At 44.4% G+C, this 20,291-nt stretch overlaps 1 protein-coding gene across 3 annotated transcripts in view; it reads right to left on the bottom strand.

The window, feature by feature from the left end:
- VPS13C (vacuolar protein sorting 13 homolog C) overlaps nucleotides 1-19,061 on the bottom strand; it is a 196,589-nt gene extending 177,528 nt beyond the window's left edge. For 2 of the 3 annotated variants that reach the window (XM_059699561.1, XM_059699560.1), the window contains exon 1: nucleotides 18,577-19,061. In XM_059699561.1, the coding sequence (XP_059555544.1) occupies nucleotides 18,577-18,982 (406 nt within the window). In that variant the 5' untranslated portion in view covers nucleotides 18,983-19,061. The remainder of the gene's footprint in view (nucleotides 1-18,576) is intronic. The other variant, XM_059699559.1, reaches the window with a different exon arrangement.
- Between the last annotated feature and the right edge of the window lie 1,230 nt (nucleotides 19,062-20,291).

Below are 20,291 nucleotides of genomic sequence, written 5' to 3'. Positions count from 1 at the left end.
AAGACAATATTGAGCAAAGCAAACTTTAAGAACTTAAAAAGCTATTGGCACAAAAGATTTGCTATATGTGCATAGGAATTATTGATTATAGCATACTTTAGATTAGTCCAATGCAAAAAAAAATTACAAAATACTTAAAATGCCTAACATTTAAATAGACAATGAGAAAGAATTTGGAAACTTTCAGCCTAAAGAACAAAAGAAAGTATCCATCATTTTGAATAATTAATTCAAAATCTCAAAACAAGGACATAAAGAGATGACTACTAGAACAGATCAATTATTTATCCTCCAATTCAGGATTCTTTAATTATGTTGCCAATGAATATTTTCTATAGCAATATGGTTTTAGTCTTTTAAAACTCCAAACATCCCACCTTTCCAATGATTTTTGTTTGTGGTTCTAACATACTTTAATTAATCTAATTTTTCTTAAATATATTCGGTTACAAAAATTAAAGCCATAATGATACTGTTACATTACTCAAATTTTAAACACTGTACCTCTATCTGTCAATACACAATACTTAAATATTCTTGCTTACATAGAAATGTAAGCAAAAGTATTCATTTCACTCAAATCTCTAAATGTTGATAAAACTAGTGTCAACATTAAATGCAATCATAAATTCTTCAGTTATACATTCTTAATCACTTATTACGCATTTATTTTGAACAAATACTATGCTTCCTATATTCTCCATAAATATATTTCAATCAAGTAATTTTTTCCTCATAGCATTTTGGAGTGAATTAAAAATATATTTAATTTTATTACTCCATTGTTAGAAATTTGCTTTTCCCCAGACCTCAGATTTACTCAAACATTTATTAAGCACCTACTCTGAATTAGGTGCTAGAAAGAAAGAGGTTATTAGAACAACATCCCTTCTACTGAGGAGCTCACAGCCTAGCAAAGGAGATTAAATTTCTAAAATTTTGCAACTATTCTATTGGCATTCCAACAGAAGAGTTTACAGGATGCAAAGCAGGAACCACCTCACACTGCCAAGGGAGATCCAAAACTTCACACGAAAGTTTAGGCTAGAAAACTGAAGAAATATTTACCAGGTGGATAAGAAAAGAGAGCAAACAGACATCCATGAGTAAGACATTTTAGAAACCACAAGTAAAGGTCTGGTTAGCTGTAGAGTGTGGGAAAAGAATAAGAGGTAGCCCAGCTGTGGTGGCTGAGTGGTTGAGCGTCAACCTGTGAATCCAGGAGGACACAGTTAGATCTCCAACAGGGCACATGCCTGGGTTGCAGGCTTGATCCCCATGGGGGGGTATGCAGGAGGCAGCGGATCAATGATTCTCTCTTATCATTGATGTTTCTCTCTCTCTCTCGCTTCCTCTCCCGTCCTCTCGGAAATCAATAAAAATATATATTAAAAAAAGAATAAGTGATAAAGTCAAAAAGGCTAGCACAGGATAGACCAAGAGTTTTTAGGATGAAAAGCTCAGGGTGGTCACAACAAAGAGATGAAGTATGTATAACTGAAATGATAAAATCAGAGCTATGTTTTAGAATCATTGCTCTAGTATCCTCAGAAATAACCATGAAATTGTCCAAATAATTTAGTTACAAGGATATTGTAATACTGGTTATAATAGCAGAAAGAATGGATGGATGGATAGGAAGGAGGGAAGAAGGGCCTAAAGAACTAAATGTCCAGGAAGAAGGCATATATTCTAATAATAAAAGTGTAATGTGCTAATTAGACCGGACAAAGCCAGGGCTGCGAGGGAAGCCCAGGTCCCGGGTGCCAGAGGGAAGCCGGTGCCAGCAGTTGGGGGAAGGAAGGCCTACTCTTGCACGAATTTGGTGCATCGGGCCTTTAGTAAATCTATAATATAGAAAAAAATTAAGACAGACATGGATAAATGTTCACAAAATATTAAGTTTTTTAAAAAAGTTAAAGAATACCCACATTAACCCAATTTAAAAATTATATATATACACACAGAAAACAAACAACTATAAGACTAGACACCATAATGATTACAGTGGTTATTTCCATATAATAAAGTTCACTTTCTGTGTATATGTATATTTAAGTCTTCCTAAAATAAATTATTGAAAATTGCAATAAAAGGAGAGAAGGAAGAAATGGGAAGAAAATACTACAGCATTATATAACAAGAGGAAAGGAAAAGAATACAGGTAGTCAGGTAGCTTCTACAATACACTGAAAAGAAATTAAAACCTGAAATAGGCAATAACTTCAGGGTTGAAGAGGTAGAGTAAAATGTTATTTTGGAAGTAGAATTGACTAAGATGTCATCACTGACCAAATGAAAGGATAATGAAGTAATCATGGAAAACCAACATGTGTTTGGGAACTGGGGAAGAGAATCCTTACGAATTATCTTATGTACTAAACGACATAGAATTAAAAAAATATTCTTGGACTTAATTCTTTCAGATGAATTTAAAAAAATTATAATTGCAAACTCAATTCAAATCAAAAGGGATCTGCACCAACACTAGTACAAATATGAAAGCAATCCAAACTAGTTTAACAAGATCTAAGGCCCATAAGGAGATTTTCAAACTTGCTCATTAATTTTGACTGTTCTACCCAGTGATACTCAACTAGTGGGTCAAGTGTCACCAGGAGTGCTCAAAAGTAATCTGCATGCCCTGACCGGTTTGGCTCAGTGGATAGAGCATCAGCCTGCAGACTCAAGGGTCCCAGGTTCGATTCCGGTCAAGGGCATGTACCTCGGTTGCAGGCACATCCCCAGTAGGGAGTGTGCAGGAGGCAGCTGATCGATGCTTCTCTCTAACTCTCTATCCCTTTCCCTTCCTCTCTGAAAAAATCAATAAAATATATATTTAAAAAAAAGTAATCTGCATTACATATGAAGTGGGTTTTTTTTTTAACAATTGTTAAGGCACTAACATCTATATATATAAAGAGCCAGGGGCCGTCACATCCGAAACCGAAAGGACGACCTAACAGGCTGAGTGGGGCGACAAGGCCAGCAGGGGGGTTAGTGAGGAACGACCAAACGACTGAGCAGCAGGCTGCATGGGGCAACCAGGCCGGTGGGGGGGGGGGGGGGGAGTGAGGGGTGATCAGGCCAGCGGGAGGGGGGTGTGCAGTTAGGGGTGATCAGGTCGGCAGATAGAGGCAGTTATGGGCGATCAGGCAGGCAAGCAGATGAGCAATTAGGAGCCAGCGGTCCTGGATTGTGAGAGGGATGTCTGACTGCCAGTTTAGGCCCGATCCCCAAGAGGGGTCCCGGATTGGAGAGGGTGCAGGCTGGGCTGAGGGAACTCCCTCCCTCCCCCCGTGCATGAATTTCGTGCACCGGGCCTCTAGTAATTTGTATAAAAATATAAATGTCCTTATAAAATGTGGGCTGCTTCTACTGCTGTGGCACTTTGGTTCTTTAATATATAGATGGTATTTAAGATATGAAATACTGAAAACTACTAATATGGCTAACAGTTAAACAAGTATATTTAGAAAAACAACAAAAAGATAATATGGCTAGGAGGTAGAACTTAAGGATTTTTTTTATTAATGTTTTTCACTGTTTTCTAGTTTTTATAATAATCAGATATTTTTTAATGTTAAAATATTATACAAATTATAGTAAGAAGTGAGGAAACAGCCCGCTGGTGTGGCTCAGAAGTTGAATGTGGATCTATGAACCAGGAGATCATAGTTTGATTCCTGATCAGGGCACATGCCCAGATTGTGGGCTCCATCCCCAGTATGCAGGAGGCACCGATCAATGATCTTCTTTCAGCACTGATGTATCTATCTCTCCCTTTCCCTTACTCTCTCTAAAATCAATAAAAACATATAAAAATATTTTTAAAAAGAAATGGGGAAACAAAGAAAGGTAAATTCTTATATGCATGCATACAAGTCCTTCAGTTGATCTCTTAACGCAACCCCCCAACCCTCCTACTATTTGTAATATTTTAAACAATAAAAAATGGTAAATTATAATGTCAGTATGACCTCAATATGTTTTATATAAATTGCTTCTATATCTGATATCTACCTTATCTATAGATACATAAAAGAATCTTTTTCTTCTACTTAGCGCCTAGCAAGCAAATGTATATATTTCCTCTCTGAAAAATGTGAATGTTATCTATCAAACCGTAAATATATCAATGAAATAAGAATGATACAGTCGAAAAATTATTTGTAATTAAGGAGGAGCCACTAGCCTTAATACAAAGAAAAGGGAAGGAATAACAGCATATTTCAGATTAACACCAGGTTAAAGTGCATTCACTCATTCGACCAGTACCAGTAGATGAGTGCCTTATCTAGGTAAGGCACTGTGCTAACAAGTATTCTTCCACTAAAGTACATGTTTTCCTGCAAATACATATGTAGAAATTTCACTGTCTAGCCTATGAATGTTAGAAGTTCTGTTAAAATAAAAATAATTTATAAACCTAAAATTAAATACCCTTCCTACATAACCATTTTATATTTAACTGAATACTGAGGAAAAGGTTAAGATTTAGTTTCCTTTCTACATCAAGATAACATAATTTCATACAATGCAAATCACTTTACTGCTATAGCCAGATTACCTGGGTTTAAGAATACATAAAGACCATAGGAAGTTCCTGAAAACCTGAGGGAAGGGTAAATATTTGTGTCTAATCTTTAAAAAAAAAGGCGGGGGGCAGGGAGAATGACTAATAATTGGAGATGGATAAACTTAACTCTGCCAGTTAGAAAGGCACTAAAGTCAAACCCTCAATCAAGTGTCTCTAATTCCATGAAGTTTGGAAGTTCTATAAAGTAATTTCCTTCTATGATGGACTGACAGGCCTAAAGGATGAAAGTAAGCCGTAAGTGCAGTCTGTGCTTCAGAAGAAAAGGTTTCTGATTTTGATCCTATTTGATTCTCCGTAATAAACTAGAAACATTTTTGGATGAGCATACATGGTTAGAGAGTTCAACATGAAGTTTCAAAGCTACTCTTGAAGGATATTTTAAGCACCTTGAGAGGGTAAATACTGGATCAAAATTTACCTAATAATCTTTACCAATGAACCACAAGATGGAAATGAAAGTAAATCCATTAAATTAGCAAGTAACACCAAGATAGATAAGCAGAGCTGGAGTTATTTCAAAAAATAAAATAGGGAGAAAACACAGTAGATAGGAGAATAAGGCTGGGAGAGTTAAACACACACACACGACATTTATTTTTGTAGAAATAGAATGTTCCTGAGAAATCAAAATAAATAAACAATAAAAAAGAAATGGTTGATAAATTATTTTTAAAACACAGGCTTATTCCATTATTATGCCAGTACCACTTGATTTTGGCTGGTATTTTGTTTACATTAATAAGAAAGAGGAAAGCGAAACGCTGTTTCAGAACTTCACTCGTTCCTCACTGATGTGAGCAACTTCTTGACTGAATCAGGTAAGAGGTTTCAAATACTGGAAGACTATTTCCTTGATTTTTTTCTACCATTCACATTTTTCTGTCATCAAATGGTGCTGGCATAATATGGAGTAAGCCTGCCTAGGTCCAAGAATAACTTTTAAAACACAAAATAGCCTACAAAATAAATGTAAGAAATATAATGCTAATGTTAAATAATCTATCCGAACTTTCATAGAGGTTTAGTTATACCTTTCTTCTGGCACTTTACTATATAAATCCCCAACCTGATTTATAAACTCCAGATTCTCTTCATCATAGGTGCTCAATACATACTGACTTTATTGATTTAGAATGCATATTACACTAGGATAGAAACAACTACAAGAATACAAATCTTTATATTTTAGAAAACACTCTCTGATCTATTACATTACTTGATCCTCACAGCCTCCTGGTACAGGAAGCAGGACATGTATCTTAAGCAAGAGAAACTGGGGCTTAGAGAGGTTAAATGACTGGTCTAAGAATACAATGTCAACCTAGGAAGTGGTTTGAACCAGTGCTCTAATTCTGATGCCCAATGCTGTGTTCAGAATATCACACTATCCCTTCCTCCATTCCCCCCAAAAAAACAGAGCAGAAAGGGTAAAGGATTTTAATTCGGAAGATAATTCTATCTCCCTTGAGGGAAAAAAATTCCATATAAGAATTAGACTCAGCATGAAGAGGCATGTGTAGTTGGTAGATCCATCTCTAGTCTTTGCATTTTAAGAATGTGAAGAAATTCAAAACAAAAAGGGTAACTAAAACAAGTACAATGAACAAGACCATAACCAGAAAAGTAGGATAGTCAAGGTTTTATCAGGAGGATTACCAGAGCAAAGGATAGTGCCACAGTTGAAAACATACAAGCAGGAGATAACTCCACAAAATGGTCATTTCAGCAGCTTTTTTAAATATGCATTCTTCCAACCCAGCTGGTGTGACTCAGTGGTTGAGATTCGACCCATGCACCAGGAGATCATAGAAATGCCCGGGTTTGGGGCTCCATCCCCAGTAGGAAGCGTGCTGGAAGCAGTAAATCAATGATTCTCTCTCATCATTGATGCTTCTATCTCTCTCCTTCTCCCTTCCTCTCTCTGAAATCAATAAAAACATTTTTAAATCTACATTTTTCCAAAAACAAACGACAGAAATTCACAATTTATAATTTACAACTATTTAGGATCATAAAGATCTTTAAAGCCTAATCTCCTGTCACTTATACATGAAGAAATCAAAGCCTAAAGTTATACAATTAATTCATGGCAGTGCTAAGAATAAGAACCTGTATCTCCTGACTCCCTGGTCAATATTCCTAATATAAAACATACAAATGAACCCAAAACTGTGATTAAAAACAAAAAAGTGAACCAACAACAAAAATCTCATGCCTAGTCCATGAAACAAGCTTTGTATATCCTCCTATCTAACAAAAGAGAAACATGGTAATTAGCGTACATCCACTACCCTTCCCATTGGCTAATCAGCGAGATATGCAAATTAACTGCCAGCCAAGATGGCGGCAGGCAGCCAGGCAGCTTGAAATTAACATGAGGCTTGCTTGCTTCAGTGACGGAGGACTCCAACGTTCCCCGCCTACTTTGCCGGCCTCTGAACTTGCAGTTTGAAACATTGTTACAAATATAGAAGCAAAACAAAACCCCAGAAAACTGCTTGCAGCCCGCCGGGATCTCAGAGCTGGAGTTGATACAGTGTTTCGATAATAGAACCAAAACAAACCAGATACCTGCTTTCAGCAGCAGAGGCCTCAGAGCTGGAGCCAGAGCTAAAGCTGGCCCAGAATTAAAAAAAAAAAAAAAAAAAAGGAAAAAAGGAGCAGTTGGGAGCTTTAGTCACCCACCAGCCTGAAAACAGCCCTCAGCCCCTCACCCAAACTGGCCAGGCACCCCAGTGGGGACCCCCACCCTGAATGGTGTGTGACCAGCTGCAAAAAGCCCTCAGCCCCTCACCCAGGCTGGCCAGGCCCCCCAGTTGGGACCCCCACCCTGATCCAGGACACCCTTCAGGGCAAACCAACCAGCCCCCACCCGTGCACCAGGTCTCTATCCTATATAGTAAAAGGGTAATATGCCTCCCAGCACCGGGATCAGCGGAGCCACGAGGCCTCCCAGCACCGGGATCAGCGGAGCCGCGAGGCCTCCCAGCACCAGGATGAACGGAGCTGAGAGGCCTCCTGGTACCGGGATCAGTGTGACAGGGGGCAGCACCCAAACTCCCTGATTGCCCTGCAGCTCTGTGTGTGACAGGGGGCGGGGCCACAACCTCCCTATCTGCCCTGCTCTGTTCATGACAGGGGAAGGCGCCCCAACCCCCTGATTGGCCCTGCTCTGTGCATGACAGGGGGTGGCGCCGCAACCTTCCCATCAACCCTGCCTTGAGTGTGACAGGGGGCAGTGCCCCAACCCCCAATCGGCCCTACCCTGAGCATGACTGAGGGTGGCATCGCAACCTCCCAATCCGCCCTGTTCTGTGTATGACAGGGGGCGGCGCCCCAACTCCCCAATGGGCCCTGCTCTGAGCCCAACCAGGGGCTGCACCTAGGGATTGGGCCTCTGCCACCCGGGAGCAGACCTAAGCCAGCAGGTCGTTATCTCCCGAGGGGTCCTAGACTGCGAGAGGGCACAGGCCTGGCTGAGGGACCCCCTCTTTACCCCCCGAGTGTGCACAAATTTTTGTGCACCGGGCCTCTAGTCTACACTAATAAAAGAGAAAAATGGTAATTGGCGTAAGACGATACCCTTTTCATTGGCTAATCAGGGCTATATGCAAATTAACTGCCAACTATGATTGGCAGTTAACTGCCAACTATGACTGGCAGTTAACTGCCAACTAAGATTGGCAGTTAACTGCCAACAAGAAGGCGGTTAATTTGCATATGTAGGCACAATGCAGGGAGGCGAAAGGGAAAGCAGGAAGAAGCCCCTGCCACTGACAGTGATTGGAAACCCAGGGGGGAGCTAAGAGCTGGGGGGCAGGGCAAAGGCGGCCCTGGGGCCGCCTTTGCCCTGCCCCCCAGCCATGATCGGAGAATCAGGCGCCTTTGCCGCCCTGGCCAGTGATAGCAGGAAGTAGGGGTGGAGCCAGCGATGGGAGCTGGGCACGGTCGAAGCTGGCAGTCCCGGGAGCTAGGGGTCCCTTGCCTGGGCCTAAAGCGGAGCCCACGATCACAGGGCCGCTGCAGCTGCGGGTCCCTGCTGCCCGAGCCGGACGCCTGGGCCAGAGGCATTAGGCCTGGGCAGGGGCGGAGCCTGCAACCGCGGGGAGCTGGGGGTCCCCTGCCCAGGCCTGACACCTCTGCCGGAGGCCTCAGGCCTGGTCAAGGGGCCGATCCGGTGATTGGTGATCGGAGGGTGATGAGGGTCAACTCCTCTGGCCGAGGCATCAGGCCTGGGCGGGGGGCTGAGCCGGGGATTGGGGGGATATGATGGTCCCCTTGCCCAGGCCTGAAGCCTGGGTCAGAGGCGTCAGGCTTGGGCGGGGGGTGGAGCAAGCGATCAGAGGGAGATGGGGGTCCCCTGCCCAGGCATGATTCCTGGGCCAGGGGCCTCAGGCCTGGGCGGGGGTCAGAGCCAGTGATTGGGGGGAGATTGGGGTCCCCTGTCCAAGCCTGACACCTCTGGCGGAGGCGTCAGGCCAGGGCAAGGGGCCGATCAGGTGATCAGAGGGTGATGGGGGTCTACGCTTCTGGCTGAGGCATCAGGCCTGGGCAAGGGGCAAAGCCAGCAATCGGAGGGGTCTGGGGGTCCCCTGCCCAGGCCTGATGCCTGGGCCAGAGGCATCAGGCCTGGGCTGGGGGCAGAACCAGTGATGGGGGGAAATGAGGGTCCCCTGCCCAGGCCTGACACCTCTGTCAGAGGCATCAGGCCTGGGCAAGGGGCCGATCCTGCGATTGGAGGGTGATGGGGGTCAACGCCTGAGGGCTCCCAGTATGTGAGAGGGGGAAGGCTGGGCTGAGGGACACTCCCCCACCCACACACACCCAGTGCTCGAATTTCGTGCACCGGGCCCCTAGTATATAATAAAAGCCTAATATGCTAAGTGTCTGATTGTCCTATAGGCTGTTCAACCAATCAAAGCATCATATGCTAATGATACGCTAAGGCCGCTCAACAGCTCGCTATGACATGCACTGACCACAAGGGTGCAGACAGTCAACCAGCTGACCAGTTACTAAGATGTGCACTGACCACCAGGGGGCAGACAGTCAACCAGTCGCTATTGACATGCACTGACTCCCAGGGGGCAGATGCTCTGACCCATAGGTGAGTGTGCTGCTGGAGTCCGACCCATCAGGAATGAGCAAGATGGGCCGGACATGTCCTGGAGCCCTCCCACAGTCCCTCCCTGGCTGGCCAACCTCCCGCGTCCCTCCCCGGCCCCGATCATGCACCAGTGGGGGGGTCCCTCGGCCTGGCCTGTACCCTCTCGCAATCTGGGACCCCTGAGGTCAGAGAGCCAGTTTCAGCCCGATCCCACAGGCCAGGCCGAGGGACCCTACTGGTGCACAAATTCGTGCACTGGGCCTCTAGTCTATATAATAAAAGCCTAAGCAACCATTATGGTAGAATGACCAGAATAACCAGTCACTATAATGTACACTCCCACAGGAGAAATGCCGCTCAGCAAGAAGCAGGGCTCACATCTGGTGAGCACAGCGGTGGTGGTGGGAGCCTCTCCTGCCTCCGTAGCAGCGCTAAGGAGCAGCGAGCCAAGTGATAAGGAGCAGCGAGCAGGGAGATGGTAAGGAGCAAGCGGTCCCGGACTGCAAGAGGGATATCCAACTGCCAGCCCGACACCGGGAGTGGCCCTAAACCGGCAGTCAAACATCCCCCAAGGAGTCCCGGACTGCGAGAGGGCACAGGTCGGGCTGAGGGACACCACCCCCTCCACCTCCAGCGCACAAATTTTGTGCACCAGGCCTCTAGTTATAAAATAATGAAAAAGGAATATGTGGTGCTTTGTATTTATTTTTTATTTAAGAACTAGAGGTCCAGTGCACGAAATTTGTGCACGGGGGAGAGGGGTGTCCCTCAGCCCAGCCTGCACCCTCCCCAATCTGGAACCTCTTGGGGGATGTCCGACTGCCCGTTTAGGCCCGATCCCTACTGCTGGCTCCCAACCGCTTGCCTGCCTGCCTGATTGCTCCTAACCACTTCTGCCTGCCAGCCTGATCACCCCCTAACCAATCCCCTACCAGCCTGATCGCCCCCAACTGCCCTCCCCTGCCGGCCCAGTTGCCCCCAACTGCCTTCCCCTGCTGGCCTGGTCGCCCCTAACTGTCCTCCCCTGCCAGCCCGGTCACCCTTAACTGCCCTCCCTGCTGGCCTGGTCACCCACAACTGCCCTCCCCTGCTGGCCTGATCGCCCACAACTGCCCTCCCCTGCCAGCCATCTTGTGGTGGCCATCTTTTGACCACATGAGGGCGGCCATCTTGTGTGAGGTCATGATGGTCAATCTGCACATTAGCTCTTTATTATATAGGGTTCCTTTATGTATCTATAACATAAACACTTATTTATTTAAAAGTACATTAAAATATTCAAACATTCATTTTCCAAATAAGTGAGCTGAAGTAAATTATTAATCAGTTTTTTAAAGCACAAATCAGATCACTATAATAACTAATGCTTGAGTAAATACTGAAGAAAATATTGTAGAGATTCATTTCAATTGAATATAGCTATTTAAACCAAATTAACCAATTTAGACACTTTTCAATATGAGTGTACAGTGAATTGTCCTGGGAGGGGAAAGTAGGAGAGAGGAGAGGAAACAACTAACTCTTACTCTTTCCATTTCCCTACTGAAACAGGAAGTCTTGGCAAAGAAAGCTGGAGATCTGCCATGTTACCACTGAACTGTCTCCCTTTCAAGTACACTTCATGGATCTCATACTAGTGAGTAATGCGGCAGAACTTCCTAGCAGGAAGGTCACCAAAGTACCAACTTCCCGTTTTATTTCTATAAAAGGAGTGAATTTTAAATTTTTGACGCTATTTAAATATGTGAAAAGGTGTTTTCAATTTAAATTTTAGGCACTGCTTTAATTGATGATAACTGAGCCTAAACATATTACATTACAATTGAACTTTTTGTTATTTATTTCATATGCTATAGGCAAGCTAATAAGAAATGTGGCCTTCACTAAAGCAAGTGTTAGCTGGGAGGATAGGACTAAAAAAAAAAAAAAATACTTCTATAAGTTTAGAAATACCTAGATATACTATGTTTTATGTGTCATGGTAAAAAGAAGCAAAGAGGCCTGCTTTTTCTTGCATTCTCAAGCTCCCTGCAGCTACCTATTAAGACAATCCTATCCTACCTATATAATAAAAGGCTAATATGCAAATTGACCAAACGGCAGAACCGGTCGCTATGACGCACACTGACCACCAGGGGGCAGACAGTCAATGCAGGTGCTGCCCCCTGGTGGTCAGTGCACTCCCACAGGGGGAGCGCCGCTCAGCCAGAAGCCAGGCTCACAGTTGGTGGGGAGCGGGCCTACGCAGGCAGATGGACATCCCCTGAGGGATCCTGGACTGCGAGAGGGCGCAGGCCATGCTGAGGGACACCTCCAGTGCATGAATGTCATGCATCGGGCTGCTAGTTTAATATATTAGATTTGGATTCACAAACATCAACAAAAGACTGGAATTTATCTTCATTTATCTTGTCATATTTCATGACTGTGGCCTCTGCTCACCAGTACTGAGTAAAGAACAAAAAGGAAAAAATACATTATTTGACTATCATTTCTTACTGTGAAGACAGAGCAAGGAGCAGAATGACTTATCTAAGAAAGGAGCACACGCTGCCCTGGTCTTGTTCAAATCACAAAAGTTTAAAGTCAGAAAAGATGACCCTGAATAACCCTTTCACAGATAAGAAACTACTGATCACTGTTCAGTAATTTGCCGAACACCACACAAGTAGGCAGTATAGAAGATGGAATTAGATCCCAGGTTTCCTCCTTCCTTATGCTGCTCCAACAATATCTGGCAGCTGGTGGAAAAGTATCAGGGGTGAAGTGAAGGACAGACAGCACAATGATCACCAGGGGCTCAGCCTGGTATGCAGAGCTACAAACTCTGAGGGCACTCCACCTGGCTCCTACTCCTGGTCACTATAGCCACACCTTACATCCAACACATCACAGCCTCTAAGGATATTTTACTTCTCAAATGGAAATGAGAGCAGCCGAACTCTGAATGGAGGATTTTCCTTACTTTCCACAGTAAATCAATTTGAAAAATCAAATTGACAAGGTGAAAGGGCGAGTCATCGCGGGGCCTATGTTGGCCAGCTGCTGGGCCCCATGAGGCACAGCCTGACCACGCTGCTGGTGGCCTCAGGCACCAACTCCCCAGCCCGCAGCGAGAGCCCGGCGCAGGCCGCCACCCGCCCGCCGTCCCCGGACCAGACCCGCGCGACAGCAGCGGAGGAAGAGCCGGCGACCTCCAGGTCTCCCTGCGGCGAGCAGCAGCGGTGGCGGCGCCGGGTGCGGTGGTGCGCGCCTGTAGTCCCAGCTACTCGGGAGGCTGAGGCTGGAGGATCGCTTGAGCCCAGGAGTTCTGGGCTGTAGTGCGCTATGCCCATCGGGTGTCCGCACTAAGTTCGGCATCAATATGGTGACCTCCCGGGAGCAGGGGGGGGGGGGGGGGCTACCAGGTTGCCTAAGGAGGCGATCGCCGGCGCCCCCGGGACGAGACCAAAGACATGGACTTCCTGTCTGGGCTGGAACTGGCCGATCTGCTGGACCCCCGGCAACCGGACTGGCCCCTGGAGCCCGGGCTCAGCTCGCCCTGGGGGGGGGGGGGGGGCGAGGACTGCGCCCTCCATCTTGCCCTGGGTCCTCCATTTTTGGGCAGAGCCATGTGCTCAGGAGAATACCTTCTTCCCGGAAGCCCAGGCCCCTGCTGGCCACGCCCGGGATTTCTTTAAACTAACCAATGACAATCAAGGAACGTACGCACCATAGAGATGACCACATCCTGTGTAACAAGACCCGACTGGCGCCTGGCGAATCGGCAGGGCCCACAGTCCCCTACCCTGTCCTTACTATAAAACCCACAATCCCATCAGGCCTCGCCCTCTCGGCCACTGGGCTTGCCGCTGTGTCGGTGAGTGTGGTGAACGGGGAGCACAAGCTAGCTTGAATTAAAGGACTCTTTGCTTTTGCATCGGACTGGCTGGCTCCCTGGTGGCCTCTTGGGAACCTTGAAATCTGGGCATAACAAAGGGTTCTACATAATAAGCAATATTACTTAAACCAAATTGCAAAACATCTGCCATTTCAACATACCTTTTCAAACATTTGTTACTCTTAAAACCATTATAACCTGGACACACCTCACATAGCCAAGGGCTATGCAATGTATCTCCCAGTAGCAGTTTGTGAGGAAAATCTAGATAACCCCTGCTTGCCTTGGCAGCAATATGCCCACCAGGCACTTTTCTGAACCTTTGAAAACCTGACTTACAAGCTAACTAACAGGTAATATAAGTAATGTAAGCGTAAATTCAAATGCAAGTAGGTTTTGTTTCTTTTAAGGAATTTGTTTGGGAAATAAGAGCTGTTCATCTGTGTGGTATTAGCTTTACACAAAATTATCACACTATAGAATATGAAAGCCCTGAAGTCTGAAGTCTAAAAGAAACATACTCATGAAAATAAAGTAAAACAAAGCAGGTTGTTTTCAACCACTCAGCTAGGTTTGTTTATCATCACTATTTCTATCAGTATTAACAGCTTAAAAATTATAATTACGAAGGATTTTCACATTATCTCTCAATGTTATTTCTCCATTCCACAGATAAGGAAACTAAGACTTAAGAATGCTTCTCTAACTTAAAGACAGTATTCACATATAACTTCCTGATTCTAGACATTCAAATAAATTTCCCCATCCTTCTCACTCTACAACCTTTTGTTGTTTTTTTGTAGATTTCACTGTGAAATATGCATGCCTAAATTTTGTATGAATATACACAGCACAATCTTTTTCAAATTATGCTAATACATTTTAATTGTTAAAACTACTTCCTGATATCATACAAGCAAAGATTATAACTTTTTAATACGGTATCTTTCAGTCATTTAAGACATCAGTTTCTTAGTTATAAATTTCATGAGACATACACTTCCTCTGTCCTTTTTTACTTCTTTCTACGACTTGTTCAGCATCCTGAAGTCCTTCTATAAATGCAGAAGACAATCTCACTATTTTCCTTAGACTAGGGTTATTCAACAAACATTCCAGGCTAGATAATTCTTTGTCCTGGGTTCTACCCACCAGTAGCACACTTCCACCGCTTATTGTGACAACCAAAAACTGCCTCCAACATTGCCTAATTTACCCTTGGGGGCAAAGTCACCCCTGGTTGAAAATCTCTGCCTTGTCCTAGTCATATACTCCAGTGAAGAAGTATCAATTTACCATTTTATCCAAAGATTGGTAGGTTCACCTGTGTGAAATTTTCCAGATTTAATTCTTTCCTTTCTCAAGATGTTAAAATTTAACCAGAAAAAAAAACTGAAAAAGCCAAACTTTATGACATATAAAACTTATTAGCTAAAGCAAGTAGTTTTCAAATAAGATATACAAATATCATTTCTTTATAAAACTTGTCTATAACATGGATATATAAAGGTCAGCTATTTTATTGAATTGACTTGATATTTCTATTTATTTTCCATAAAAAGTTGAAGATAGCCCTGACAGGTTTGGCTCAGTGGATAGAGCGTCGGCCTGCGGACTGAAGGGTCCCAGGTTCAATTCCGGTCAAAGGCATGTACCTTGGTTGCAGGCACATCCCCAGTAGGAGGTAAATTTCTTCAAAAATATTTATTTTAAAGACTAGAAACAGCCAACTCACATATTTTGTCTTTTTATTTTAATGGAGGAATTGGTATTAAAATAAAATATTCTGAGCAATAACTGTAAAAGCTCGTGTCTTCTAACTTCCTTTATAACAACCACAAAAATAAAAGGCAGCAAAACATTACAGAAGTGAGCTGATAACGCTGATGGAATCCATATTGGACTTCCACTGGATATAATTCCTATTAAAAAAAAAAAAAAAAAGAGGGTTTATCTGCTCAGGCATATTATAAAGTTGATGTTGGCCGTCGGCAGAAGACCTTATTCTAAAAGCAAGAAAATGAGATGAAAGAAAAAAGTCTCTTTTCCTACATTCCACCAAAAAAAACGGAGTAAAAGAAACAAAATTATGGCATTTTAATTTCAATTGTGAAAACGTTCAAAATGCTCAGGCAGTATACTTCAAATTTTCACAGTAAAAACATTTACATTAGAATTAGAGTATTAGCACTGGAAGGACCCTTAGATGTTACCTACTCCAATCCCTAATTTTAAGGAGAGAATAAAAGAATCTTCTAATATATTCATAAACTTTATTTCTTTAAAAAATATTGTCTGAGGTAAATAAGGCACAATGTTATAACCTGGGTAAGTGATTTTGAATAGTAATTATATGTGATATTATGTGGTATGACTTTTTTCTATTAAAGTTTAAATTCAGATGAAGAAACCAAGGACTCAGTAAAGTTGGCTTGTCCAACACAACACCTAGAATCCAGATTTCCTAAATGCTAGCCCAGTGCCTTTTCAGATTTCAAATGTTTACAAACTAGAAGGAATCATTTGTATTATTAGATAGTATTCTAAAGAAACACTTGGTCCCTGCAGAATGCACTGTACATTTCATTCCTTAAATGACTCCTTCTTTACTTAGAGCATGTGAACAAAGTACATATTGGGCAAACCACACTGAACCAATCAACTGATCAGTAACCCATTAAAAGCAGGTGGTGCCACACTTCAGGGCAGCATTCCATGGCTCTATTAACAACAATGCTCAATATAAATATACTAGTGACCCAGAGCGTGAATTCGTGCACATTAAAAGGAAATTAATTAGAAATACTCTAATATCGCTATTCATCCTTTCTCTATATAGAAGTGTCAACCAAATTCATGATGAACAATGACAGATTGAAACACACGCATGTGATTGGCGCCAGCGAGAGTTTTATGCATCGCACATGCATGAGTCAACTTAGCCTTTTATAGATATAGAATAAACTTCCTTAATTAGACCTGCTTCCTTAATTAGACCTGATTTAGCTAAACTTTTTCCAGCCAAGTGAAGCAGCCCAACTTCTCTTTCAGGTAATTGTCAGCAACACAGCAGTAAATATCAACACAAAGCAGATTATTATTGTAGATCATACAGGGAGAACAAAGGGTAAAATATTTAACTGCAGCAGTGTTTGACTATATTCTGCGCAGTGAGAAAACCTGAAGTAATTTTTCAAGGTCCACCATTTCTTACTTCTTTTCAGCCAGGTCAAGCTTTAATGAAAAGAAAATAAGCCGAAACCGGTTTGGCTCAGTGGATAGAGCGTCGGCCTGCGGACTGAGGGGTCCCGGGTTCGATTCCGGTCAAGGGCATGTACCTGGGTTGCGGGCATATCCCCAGTGGGAGATGTGCAGGAGGCAGCTGATCGATGTTTCTAGCTCTCTGTCTCTCTCCCTTCCTCTCTGTAAAAAATCAATAAAATGTATTTTTTAAAAAAAAGAAAAGAAAAGAAAATAGGATTCCACCGAGTCTCCTATCTACCTACTCCAGGACTTCTGTGAGGATCAAATGCTATGAGGCATGGGAAAACACTTCACAGTCATTGGGTTAAAATGTAAAATGTTTCCACCTTGCAAGTCATATTCCTGGGCTGAAAAAACTGCAAGGAGGCTAGTCGCTAGGGAGAGAAAGCCGGGCGTTGCTATGTGATGTCATTAGTTGGAGGGACACTTAGCACATTAGCCTTTTATATATATAGACAGATAAGGTGGTTCATGTATATAATTGCAGTTAACCCTTGAGCAAGGCAGATTTTAAAAATCCAAGTATAAGTGAACCCACATGGTTCAAACATACTCAAGGGCCAGGGTTTTGCTTTTTAAGTAAAAAGCAAATCAGGATAAATTTTAATATATTGTATTTAATCCAATATAATAAAATATTATCATTTCAACATGTAATCAATGTAAAAATTGAGATATTACCTTCTCCCTCCTATTTTCTCAAAACTTGGTGAGTATTTTATACTTACAGCACTAACCACATTTCAAGTGCTCAATAGCCAGTTTGTTGAGTGAATTAAAAGCAGTTCCATCCTTTTGAGTAATTCTCTGATTTCCCTCCAAGCCTGACAAAAACTCCCAAAACTCTTCATAGAGCTAGAAAGTATCCCCAGTGACCCCAGGGCTTGACGCATCATTAGGGCAAATAATTAAGCTTTTTGAAGAGGGTGCTGTCTACTTCTATACACAACCCCTAGGACAGAAAGGTCGGCGTACATTCTTGGTCATGCACCTAATTAATGAGGATGCTGGTCGTGGCTTGCCTTCCTTTCCATCGCTACAAAACAAAACTGAAAGTCCTCCCCTTACTGGGGGAAAAGTAAATACGAAGGAAAGAAATCATTTGCTCGGAAGCTGACAGTATTAGGAGCAAGAAGCCCTAGTGACACGCCTTTTGCAATGATCTTCCCCTGCCCATCCCTTCCCAAACCCTGCAATCCAGAGAAAAAAGCCAGCTCCGGGTCGCTATAGAATGCCAGAGAAGATAAATGCGAAATGCAATTTTCCTTTTCTTTTTCCTTGATGCCACTTTATTTGAGCGTGTGCGACCATGCAACCATCCTCACTTCACGTGATGCGGGAGCAGAAAAGGGTGGGTTTTTTGTTTTGTTTTGTTTTTTATGCTATGGAGCCACAGGGGCCACGCTGAGGGCTGCGAGGGGAGCCCCCCAAGGGAGGCGGGGGGGGGCAGGGCAAGGGCTCGGGCCGCTGGGATCCGGGCAGCGCGAGCGCCACCGGCCGCATCCCCCACCCCCGGCCGGTCCCGGCACCTAGGGGAGGTGCAGGCGGGCACCGGTCTCCCGGCGCCTCGCACCTGCCGGCGGGGAGGGGGGCCCGCGCGAGCGCCCTCCCCGGAGGCGGGGTCTCGGCAGCGAAGGGAGCAGGGCCCGGGCTGGACTGGCGCGGAGCCCGCAGCGTGGGCCCCTCGGCCCCGCCCGCACCCGCCGGCCGCGCCCTCTCGCTTACCGCCCCAGATGCCCAGCTTCAGCTGGGACTTGTCCAGGTTCTCCACATAGTCCCCCAGGAAGCGGTTCAGCAGGTCCGCGACCACCGACTCCAGCACCATGGTGGGGCCGAGCGGCGGGGAGGAGGAGCCGGAACCGCGGGGCGCAGCGGAGGGCGGCGCAGCGCGCGGCGAATGACAGCCCCTCCGGCGCCGGCCCGCCCCCGCCGCACGCGTGACCCGGCCTGTGCGCAGGCGCGCGGCCCCGGCCCGGAGCCTGGCCGCCGCGTGCAGCCTGCACCCAGACGAGGGGGAGAAGATGTTAATGAGAGGGAGGGCAGGAGTTACTGAGCGCGCGGACTTCCGTGTGGCTGCTCTGCTGGCCCGCCGTCGTCTGCTGTGGGTCTCGGGGCCGCAGAGCTCAGCCATCTCCGGGGAAAGCAGCTGCGCGGGGCCGGCCCTACTGCGCGGCGCTTTCCAGACCCGGAGTCCACCCCGTGCACCTCCTAAGCAGCCACCCCCCTCCCCTGCCCCCCAACCCCCCTACCCCCCCCCCACACACACACACACACACACACACACACAGACACTCCGGGTGGGGACTAGGAGACTCCGCACCCTTGTTCTGCTACCTGTCAACTCCGCCTGGGGCAAAGTCTCCGTTTCTTTTCGCTTCCTGAAAACATACTTGAATAATTTAGAAGTGGGTGGGGTAGGAACAGAACCGCATCATCAGATGGTAGATAGAATGGGAACTGAACATGCATGTTGTTCTTAACCCATTCTTTTGCTCCCTTCTGTGTTTGATTCATTCTTTTAACTCGGAGGCACTTCTTACCTACCTTATTAAGAAAACAACAAAAACGTGGTACTTTTTTTGTTTATATGTGGCTTACATGTTATTAATATATCACTTTCTTCCATCCTGTCATTGAACTGTCTCTGGTGTAGCAAGACATTGAGAGTAGGGCTTTTATAATTCAAGGGCTCTTTATGTTAGGGAAATTTACCCGTGGACAAACCAATTCTGTTGAGAGACCTGGACTTTTTTTCTAAAATATATTTCAAAAAGCTGTGGAGATACAGTAAAGGAGTAAACCTCAGAAATGGTGGGTTAGTTGTAGTCCGTAGCATTTATTAAATGCTTTGCTACACATTACTTCTGAAAAACTGTGTGAATTGTTCTTAAACAACTGCTATAGACTGTGTCCTCCCAAAATGCGTAGGTTGAAATCCTACCCCCCAATATGAGGGTGGTGATATTAGGGTGGTGGGGCCTTTGGGAGGTAATTGGGTAATTAAGCAGAGCCCTCTGAATTGAAGGTACCTGATAAAAGAGAGGCAGAGAGCTCCTTCCCCCATCTGCCATGTGAAGAAATAGCAAGAAGATAACCATCTATGAACCAGGAAGTGGGCCCCCACTGGACTGAATTGGCTGGCACCTTAATCTTGGTCGTCCCAGCCTCCAGAAATGTGAGAGATAAATTTGCATTGTTTTTAAACCACCCCGTCTATGATACTTTGTTAGAGCAGCCTAAAAGGACTAAAATAGGATCAAAAAGAAAAAGATGTCTTAAGTTCAAAGTCTACTGAAGGAGAAAATAGAAAGTCAAATGTCTATAATTGGTTATATGTAAAAGTGATAGAAAAGAAAAAAACCAATACTAATCAGTACTATCAATACCCATCTTAACCCTCCATTCCTTCACACAGAAAATGAATTCTTATCATTTGTTTT

This window comes from Myotis daubentonii, chromosome 1 (genome assembly GCF_963259705.1).
Source record: "Myotis daubentonii chromosome 1, mMyoDau2.1, whole genome shotgun sequence".
Taxonomy (NCBI): domain Eukaryota; kingdom Metazoa; phylum Chordata; class Mammalia; order Chiroptera; family Vespertilionidae; genus Myotis; species Myotis daubentonii.
The sequence above is the reverse complement of the archived record's forward strand: the minus strand, read 5'-3'. Positions and strand labels throughout refer to the sequence as shown.